A 10,382-nucleotide genomic window follows, 5' to 3' on the forward strand; every position below is an offset into this window, starting at 1 on the left:
ACATACCCTACAATGTGACAAATGTTAGTGGAGCCATCTAAGCAACCATTTTACAAATCATTTAGAAGATACATTTGGCATTGTTAAACTGCTCCATGCTGCCCTTGGCTGTAAAAGCACTGTGATAAAATATGTATGCTCTGTTAGATCTCATGTATTTGAATCCTGCAGAGTGTGTGTGTGCATGGGGGCGTGTGTTTGCTTTCCCCCCCCTTTTGTGTTGGAAATAATGAGAGAGGCGTGAAAATAATAACACCTAACCAGCCTACAGAAACCACTGGCTTCTGAAAGTAGTGATGAGTGACGCTCTGTGGCGCTATTTCATGTGTCCTGTGTTTGCAGTTAGAAGTTCATGTTGAGAGTAGGTTGCTGCCTGCAAGAAATTTTCTGGGCCAACAGTAGTCCATTGTGTCAAAGTTTAAAAAAGACCTGTAAATATCAGAACAATAGTTGTTAGGCTCTAATATGGATTTGGGCAAATGTTTAATCAGTGTTTTCACTTGGTCTAAAGTTTAAGATTCAATTTGCTGTGGCCCACAGATGCCATTAGATTTAGCATGTCATTTAAATAGGTATTTGAAGCAGGCTGATTGCTGTCCAGAGATGCAGTTGGTTTTTTATGGTATCCATTCATATTTTGACCAACTCTTGTATTTTTTAAAAGAGAGAACAATGTATTACCTAAATAATCTCAATTATTGTAACTAAACTTCTCATCTGGAGCAAAAAAAATCAAACTAAGCTCAAGGAAAAAACAAACCCAAACCAAAAACCCAACCAAAAACCCTAAAATTAAATTAATGTATATATCTGTTATAATCAACTGAATTTAACACTTTGGTTTTACCTGTTAAGTGTTACCTGCCCCTAACTTTTCTCACATACCAGTTTACATTAGGATTACCTGTTAGAAGTTTATGGGGTATTTCTGTGGAAAATTAATGAAAAGGGAAATATTTACGTTGGAGCATGCATGAAAAGCACTTTCGAAGTGGGTCTTTTTTAGTGTAGCATTTCTCCCTATAAACATATTATAGGTTATAGAGCTATTCTGATTAATTAAATATTTGGTTTAATAAAAGTGATGAATAAATAAAGTGTGTTTCTATGTCACAAACACTGGATATCTATCTTGAAGCGAGGACAGAGAAGTGGTTTTGTCACCAGTCAGATCTTGATGCACATCTTGTTCACCATGGTCAAGGCACTAGGAAAGGAATGACAGCCTGAATATAGGAGAGATTCAGGACAAAAAAGCGTGACCATCCATTCATGCCTTGTTGAGAAAGAAAAGCTTCTCAAAAATAAAAAAAAAAAGGGAGAGTGTGACTTAATCTGAAGTTTAGCAATATGATTTCAGCATGTTTTTTGGACTCAGCCTTTTATTATTATTTGCAGGTATGTACAAATAACACTTTACCTTTGTATGAGGTAATATAGCAGCATTTGGATTGGTAAGTGCTTTGGTGTAGCACGGGTGAAAGAGAACATGAGATGTTAAAAACAAGCCAAAAATTGTTCATTTGAAGACACAGAGCTGGCACGATTTGGAGGAGGTTTAAGTACCAACAGCTAATATTAATGTTTCGTTGCAATAGGGTATTGGAGAATTGCTCCGTGTTGGATACCTCTATTAAGAATGAAAATACCTCATTTGTGTTTTAAGCTATTCCGCTTTTAAACTGATTAAAAGGATATATAGGGAGTTAATTGAATTTTATTCCAGAATGTTAAGTTTCCACCTGTGATGCTCTGGTTGAGTAGTTGAATGCATGCTCTGTGTTCAAGCTGTACCTTCATGTTTCAGCTATAGTCAAGCCCTTCATTTAGAGGAGCACTGTAAAAAATATGCTATAGATTATGTCTTAGGTAGGCATTTAATATTAGTTGTGGATCAGCTGGTGTCTCAATGTGTCTTTACAGGCTTTTTTTACCCAATAATTCTGTGTAAGTGAAATTTTGTAGGGTAGCTTGTATCTAAAAAAAGGGTCTCCCACCTTCTGCAAATCCTACATGATAATTTTCAACCAAAAATAAAACATACTTATATATATACTTTAGAAGGAGATTTTGTGCATGCATATATATGTGTGTGTGTGTGTGTGTATATATATATATATACACATATATATAAAAAAATAAGAAAACACACAAGCACACATACCCTGGAAACCTCCATTTCTCCACAGGAAGAGCTCTTTAACAGAATTACCTTTTTACCTTTTTTAGATAGTTAAAAAAAAAAACCCAACACTGACCTTTTTCAGGGTAGAAAGACTAGGAAATTTTTTGCTAGTCTTAAGAAGAGTCTTATGAAGAAATGGGAACATGCAGCATCAAAATTACAAATGCCCTGAGACATTTTGGTGGCATGTCATAATTGAAATGTTTCCCTTCTCAGACAAAATACTGCTGTTTGCAGTGAAAAGGCAAAAAGAAAAGAAGAAAAGAAATAAAAAGAATTTTCAAGGAGTTAATTTAGGTTTTTCCAGGTTATTGACATTTTCTCTAGAAAGCAGACACCTTTTGAAGAATTCTGTTTAATGAGAGGCTTCATGTTTTTCATGCAGTATGAAATGTGCCTGAGGGAGAAAGTCCCGTTCATTGCCTAAACAAATCTGAATGCAGAGCTGAATACCAGTCTCTGCAAATCCTGAAGAAGGTACCATCCCTTAGGGGTAGATTAATGCAGCATGCATAGGTATGACTGTGACTTGAGCACACAGAACTTACTTTAACATAGATTCGGTAAGGCTTTCCTTTGTCTTTCTAACAGATGAGCTAATGCTATCACCTAGCAATTATCAAGTAGTGTGATGTTATGTAATGAAAGTATAAATAGCATGAGGACTAAAACTAGTAAATCTAACAGACTAGGGAGCAGACGAGCAAGAATACTATTTGAAACATTTTGATTAGCATCTGAATGCTGTCATTTAAGAAGACATTTAGATTTGATGCTACAGTAAAGCTGCAGGCCAGGAGAGTTGCAGTCCTTGATCTGGAGTGACATTCGTGCTGTGCCCGTGGATAAATCACTTGGCCTCTGTATACCTCTTTAGAGGAAGATAGAAAACTTGAAAAAGGCAAAGGGTGCGTACTTGAAATTTCTGAGGCAAGCTGGTTATCTTATGTTTGAATTAAGGCTACCTGTGAACTTTGTTTCCCAGTAACTGACTGACAAGTAGGCTGTGACCCGCAATATGAACTATCAGATTATTTCACCATCGGTGTAAAGTCTCTTAGGGTTGTTTTTGTAAATGTTTGGCAGCATTTAGAGAGATAACGTGAAGAAATGCAAGAGGTCACATTTACCTGGAGAAGAGAGACTGTGTGGAAGGAAAAACTCTCCTCAGCCCTTCAGAGGTGTGGGAGGAATCCAAAGCTTTCACCTCCTTAAGTATCTGGCACGTTTCTCTGAACGTGCTGATTACATTAGGATGGCATTTCAATTTCCTGGGGGAAGAAGGGAGGGAGGAGTCTTGCTGCATCATGAAATATGATTTGTTTATGAAGAGCACTGTCTTCTAGTGTTGCCAGTGGAAAATACTTCCTAAAGATACCTTTGGAGAGTCATGGTTTAGGAAGACCCAACAACACAAACGCCCTGCCTTTTAAGAAGGTAGTAGGTGGTTGAAGCTGGTTTGCAAGATGCATCAGTCTGCAGTCATAGCCTTATAGAATGGTTATAGTTGGAAGGGACCATAACCATCATCTAGTTCAAGCTGCCTGCCATGGGCAGGGACACCTCCCACTAGACCAGGTTGCTCAAAGCCCCATCCAGCCTTGCCTGGAATGCTTCCAGGCATGGGACAGCCACAACTTATCTGGGCAACCTGTTCCAGTGCCTCACCACCCTCATAGTAAAGAATTTTTTCCTCATGTCTAATCTAAGTCTCCCCTCTGTCAGTTTTAAAACCATTCCCCTTTTTCCTATCCCTACGTGCCCTTGTAAAAAGTCACTCCCAAGATTTCTTGTAGGCCTCCTTCAGGTATTGGAAGACTATTATAAGGTCTCCCCTGAGCCTCTCTTCTCCAGGCTGAACAACCTCAACTCTCAGCCTGTCTTCAAAGGAGATGTGAATAATGGTCTCAGAACACATTCATTAATGCTTTTGTTCAGTTGAGGAGTTGAAAGCCTGACTTCTTAATTATCATAGAATCAGCTAGGTCGAAAAGATCTTTAAGATCATGAAGTCCAACCAATCATCATTAAAGACCTTTGGTGAGGATAAAATAATGTACACTTAATGTCTGGCAGTACACTTACCTGTCAATAACAAATTGGATTCAATATTTTGGGATTGTTTCTGAATCTCTGATGCCACTTTTTTGGCACCTACGCTCATATGGAAGGGTCTTCTGCACTTGCAGAATGTAAAACGGCTTCAAAACTACTTTGGAGGTAAGCTTTTAAATTACGGAGATATACCACTGCAGTGGTAAAAAAAAAGCAGGCAGGAAAGTGCTGCGCTACTTCATAAAGTGGTCTTTGTGGTTTTATTACAGGTATTCCTTAGCTGTAAAGGCTTTAAACAGACAAACAAACAGAAAGGTAATTTATAGCTATCAGGTTGCTGCCAGAGTGGTTTGTTTATTTGTTGTTTATTTTCAGTTTTAATCATCTGCTACCAATAGATTCCACTGCCCTTGTGGTAACTTCTTACATTAACACTGATATATTATGGGTGTCTTAAACAGACAATAAAAATATTGTGCTTACTAATTAAAGCAATTCATGTAATCAGCGAGGCGCTGCCAGAAAGAGTGCCTTAAGCAATATACCTGTTACAGATTCTTAATTGAACTTTGCATTATGGCCAGTATGATTTGAAATATTCATAGCTGTTTTGTTTTGTTTGGTGTTGTTTTTTTTTGCTGCAGCTCTTCATTGAGAAGTGTATCAACTGGATCTTCAAGACCTTCCAAAGTGTGCTTGGTATGCGGAGATGAGGCATCTGGATGTCATTATGGGGTGGTTACGTGTGGCAGCTGTAAAGTTTTCTTCAAGAGAGCAGTAGAAGGTAAGAAAACATGAAACTAAAAACATCAAAAAAAGAAAAGGTGAAATACGTGCAGGTTTGGTTGTTTTTTTAATAGTAATATGTGTACACATACATGGACATATGTTTTCCGTTTTCTGCTGCTGATAAAGTTGTGTCTTGTTAATGGGGGGGGGGGGGGGGGGAAAAAAAAAAAAGTTAAAGGGGGGGGGGGGGAAGGGAAAGAAAAAATAGTTGAATGAACTCCAATTACATGTGGTATAATTTATGTAGAATATACCAGGGTGTTTTACAGCATACACCTTCTAAAGGATCCGTTGGTTTGCTTCATGCCATTCTCCCTGCTCCAAGTGTTGGGTGTTTTTTTAGTGTTGAATGGGCACAGATACAATTTATGTAAACATACTCCTGCTTCTCCTGTACTGGAGGATGAATGTAGTTGTCTCATGCATTGGCAGCCTTATATGACAGTACAATCCACTCTGGTCAGTTATCTCCCTGTGGGTACCTCCAGGGCTTTCTACTCAGTAGTGCATCTGCTTTGCCTTTCAGCAAAAGGGAAGTGGCTTTACAGTCCAGTGGTAGATTGGTGGGGAAGGAGGAATTGATCATGGTGCTTTTTTTAGAGATTGTTTTTCTTCATTAAGAACTAGGACTATATTTTCATGAGGACTGTATTTTGATAGCTTTATCATCACAGGAGTGTTTTGCTGACATCTCCCTGGTTTATGTTAATTATGGTATAGCTAGTATTTCCTGGGCATCTAAATTGAAAGAAGTTAGGATCACTGAGTGCTACAAGAACTCTGATATGTGTTGCCTCTCTGGGACTTGGGTTTCCAGGGTAAAAGAAAATGTTAGACATGTACGGACTTAGTTTTCATCACTTGAAGGAGTTGTTTACGAAGTTTTTAATACCTGATAAAGCACAAGTGTTCATGGCATGCAAAGAAGATAAATACCGTATAGTTTTTTAAATCTGTGCTGATGAGTAGATGTTCTTACAACCACTGATGAAGCAGGTGATACCTACTTACTGATTTATTTTCATGAAGAAAAACCTAGAAAGGGGAAATCAGGCTCTTAATACGGTGTCCAGCTTGAGCATTGAGAGGAGTGAGGCAGTATGTGATGTGATTAATTTGTTCTGTGGTCACTAAATCTGCTGCTGATAGCAATAAGAATTTAGCTCTTTGTTAAATAGACCTGCAGGGCCTGTGTGTCATTGAAGTCAAGACCTCATATAATATCTCTCTATCAATCTATCTATCATCAAAAGTGTCAGTCTAATTGAAATTAACTTCCCAAAGTTGTAAGGACATAGAAAAAGTTTCCCCCTTGTGAAAGCATTTTCTCTTGCTGTTGTGCAGTAGCTGACCTTGATGCTTTTGTTCCCAACTTCTTCCTTGAGTTTTTAGTTGCTTAATGTAGTACATGAGGTAGAGCTAGAAACCCTTATTTATTTTCACTGAGTGATTTCCTCCATGTGCTTCCATGCCATATATGGATCTACACTTACAATGCCGCTCACTTTCGGTGTCCTTTCTGACATAACCTGGCGAATATCCATATCCAACTTCATAGGAGTTTATGAAAAATTGCCAAGGATTCTCTTTAGGAGTTAACAAAGTAGCAAGACTGTGTTTCCAAGCCTCAGAAGCCAGAATTATTAGGAAAGGATTACTGTCTAATCAGGCATAGAAATGTTAGAAGTTATCAGTAGTCATTGATTTGGCTTGGACTTTCCTGGTTTTGTATATACACACATATATATTTATACATACACACATATATATTTATACATACACACATATATTTGTGTGTATGTGTATATGTATGTATGCATAAAAGTAAATTGTAGAGTATGAGCCACAAAAGGAAATAGCAAAACTATAATATACGTTTTGGCTCCAAACAGCCCGATGTGACTAAAAATTTGTGTATGTAGTTTTGGAGCATGATCTTACATAGAGTTGTCATAATTTTTTTAGCCAGGTACATGACCAATAAAACACTCCATCCTGAGTTTTCCTAGTTTAAATAAAATATTTGTAGTAATTGCTCTGTATCATGTGTTCATGAGGATTTTGTCTTGAAAACTGTGGTAGTTCAGTGCATGGTATAAGTAAAAACTAAATCAGAGTGGAAGAACTAGCTTTCATGTAGATCCTATACATACCTGTCTCAGCTCTGAGCTAAAGCTGCATTCTTAAGTGCTTGCATTCTTGTCTTTATTGCAAAGAAAATAGTAAAAACTCCCTCTGTGGACGTAGAAACAACTTTCTGGAGAATTTATAAATACAGTGGCTAATTTGAGTAAAAACGAATTGTTTCTAAGAGACTGTAGTAAAAGAATAGAAGATAATACTCAAGTTTCATTTGCATTTTCCCTGAAATCTTGTGTATAGACTTTTAAAAGGTTTAATAATGTTTTTCCAGTTACATTTTACACACTTCAGATGTGTGTGCATGTACACACATATTTCTTACTAGTTCCACTAAACAGTCTTCGATATAAAGTGGAACGAGAAATTACATTCTTTCAAAAATGGCCTCCTGTTCCAATCGTTGTTAAATATGGTAGGTACTGCTGGTGCCATTTGCACAGAACAGCTGAGTTTCGGAGGAATTTCTGGAGATAATCTGTTCCAACCCCACTACTCAAGCAAGGCCACTTAGATCTGGTTGCCCAGGACCATGTCCAGATGGCTTTTGGATATCTCCAGGGATGGAGGCTCCACAACCTCTCTGGGCAACCTCTGCCAGTGATTGGTCATCCTCACAGTACAAAAAGTGCTTCATGGTGTTCAGACAGACACTCGTGTTTCCGTTTGTGCCCCCTTTGCGTGGAGCAACTCTTTTACTCGGAGGGGAAGAGGCTTCTGGTCATTAATTTCTCCTGATTAAATTAAAGGTTTGATTAGTTTAATTTCGAAAGTTCTGTACTGATAATCTGTCATAAGAAATGGTGGGATGAAAATCATGGGAAAGAACAACTGGTGTTCAGGCCAAGAACAAGTGCTCCAGTTGAGCATGTCCCTGCTTATTTCAGGGGGATTGGACTAGACGACGTTTAAAGATCCTTTCCAACCCAAACCATTCTGTGATTCTATGAAGTGGCGAGACAAACTGTGTCAAAAAGCATGGGAACAGAGAGATGGAGAATTTGGAGCAAGGGACCACTGCACACCACGCAGCTTTTTGGGTCTCTGCTAGACTTGCTAATGTTGTCAGCCTGCCTTGAACAACTTTTGAGTGCAAATTCCTTTGCGCTCCTCTGCAATACTGTAAAACAGAGGGATTATAACAGCAGAGAACAACCATGTTGAAATTTAAAAACAAGGAACTACACAACAACAAAGAGACTAAAGCTTGCATTTCCAATTATAAATCTGTAATTATATTCCCAGTGAATCTTATTTTGGGGACTTGCAGGAAATGTGTAATGAATTTATGAGAAGGAGAGCTGTAGACCAGAAAAATATTAAAATGGGTTTATTGGTGAAATTTCAAAAGTAATTTCAGCTGGAATTCATTACAGGGATGTAAATTACCGAAGTGAAAAATTTTGGTATCAAGTAAGCATGAATTTTTTGCTGACTGACTTGATGAACAGGAGTCTGATACGAAGAAATGTGATTGTGTCATTAATGCAAATTTGATCTGCCTTGCAAACACCATAATCCAGCAACCATGAAAGTGTTGATAAATGGTGTCACTGCAAAAGTTACAGACATTTGTTTTTATATACTTTTTTTACCTAGGATAACTATATTGTTTGAATTTTCAAATTGTGGATGTAGCCAATCATGAAGTTATCATAGAGTCATATGCTGAAAATACACTGTACTGTAAGGGAAACTAAAGCACCTGGCCAGTGTTGTCTTCTCTTTTTCCACTGGACCAGCTTTCTCTAAGGAGAGTAACAGGATTGAAGTCAGAAATCACAGCTGTTTGTGTGTATGCTTTGCATTTTTAGTCTTCCTTTGTTCAAGTTCCAGACAAGTATGAGGTAATCTGTCCTAAATCAAAATTTATATCGCTTCTTAAGTTGCTAATCTTTCATTCTTCCTGTGGCTTGAAGGTAAGAAAAAAGGAAGGCATTTTTTAATCTACAAATAGTGCTGAAGACAACAGCAAAAAACACCATCTTCCAGTTACTTTGCATATTTGCTGGGAGATTTTTGGCTACTTAAAATGGAAGAATTAACAAATTACATTATTGTATAGTTATATAGTCATAGGGAAGCTTGTGTCTTTCTTAAATACACATATGCGAGTTGGTACATCTCAGATTTTGCTGTTGATTTCTGCTCCAGTTTTACCTGGAATCTCATTCTACTGTTTTCTGTCAGAAATGTAGATGTCTCATCGCCTCTGAAGTAGAAGCACAGTCACAGCAACAGAAGGTTCTGATGTTGGATTCCTTTTTCACCTGAACTTTTGTTATTTGCCTATTTAAAGTAAGGGGAAGTTTGGCCAAAGGAAATCTTTCAAAGCCTATTCTGGTGCCGTCTTACTTAAGTGGCCTTCTGGATATTGTAAATGTGCTGTGCACCTCAACAAGCAGCCTAGTAACAAAGAAATCCTACCTCCACTATGGGTTTGAGCAGCAGGTTATCCAAGGTTTTGCTTCAGTAGTGGAAGGGATGAAATTTCTTCTGCAGCAATCTGTAGGGACTCAGCACAGCTGTGGGAACTGAGGTTGCCTCAAAGATAAGGTCATGGAAAAGAAGTGCTGTTCTTCATCTTCCTTTGTGCCAGGCTGCTCTGAAAACACAGAAACAAACCAACCTGAGCTGCAGGATCAAGGGTTCAACCCACCAGTCACCTGGGGTGACTCCCAGCCTGCCTTGCCAGGCACTGAGGATGATGGTTTTGCTGTAACAAAAGGTATACAACAGTCTTTCAGACACTGATTGGTGCCTGAAGGATTGCAAGTCATTGGCAGCCTGAAAATTCAGTGGTAGATAAATTCATTTCTTTGGCAAGCAAAGGCACTGTGCAACTCTTCAGTGATGGGCCAGATACATAATATCGCAGGGGAGAAATGATATGTTTTGCATAACATGTTGCTTCAGAAGCAGGTAGTCTTCCTGTGTTTTTTCACATGCACTGTAAGTTAAAGAACTTCCCAAGGCTCTGCACCCCCCAGTAGAAATAGAGAAACTAAAGCCTCTATGTGTGCCTTGTAAATATTTTCACTTGAATTGGGGAGGAGAAGAAATCGAGGTATGAGAATTTACATGCTGCAATACGTAGCTTTAGAATAATTTGCTTAATCAGCATACCTCAAATTTTTGTAAAATACTATCAGTGAACAGGAAAGTTTACCTTGTTGGTCACTTAAAGAAGCGGGGGGGGGGGGGGGAGTGCGGA

At 38.3% G+C, this 10,382-nt stretch overlaps 1 protein-coding gene across 1 annotated transcript in view; it reads left to right on the forward strand.

Moving 5' to 3' along the window:
* The first annotated feature begins 4,349 nt into the window (after positions 1-4,349).
* Positions 4,350-10,382, forward strand: part of LOC104402724 (mineralocorticoid receptor-like) — a 91,351-nt gene continuing 85,318 nt past the window's right edge. Inside the window, exons 1-2 of the mRNA XM_010010675.1 lie at positions 4,350-4,405; positions 4,885-5,024. Of these exons, the coding sequence (XP_010008977.1) occupies positions 4,350-4,405; positions 4,885-5,024 (196 nt within the window). The remainder of the gene's footprint in view (positions 4,406-4,884; positions 5,025-10,382) is intronic.

Source organism: Nestor notabilis, unplaced genomic scaffold, assembly GCF_000696875.1.
Source record: "Nestor notabilis isolate BGI_N333 unplaced genomic scaffold, ASM69687v1 scaffold3143, whole genome shotgun sequence".
NCBI classification, from domain to species: domain Eukaryota; kingdom Metazoa; phylum Chordata; class Aves; order Psittaciformes; family Psittacidae; genus Nestor; species Nestor notabilis.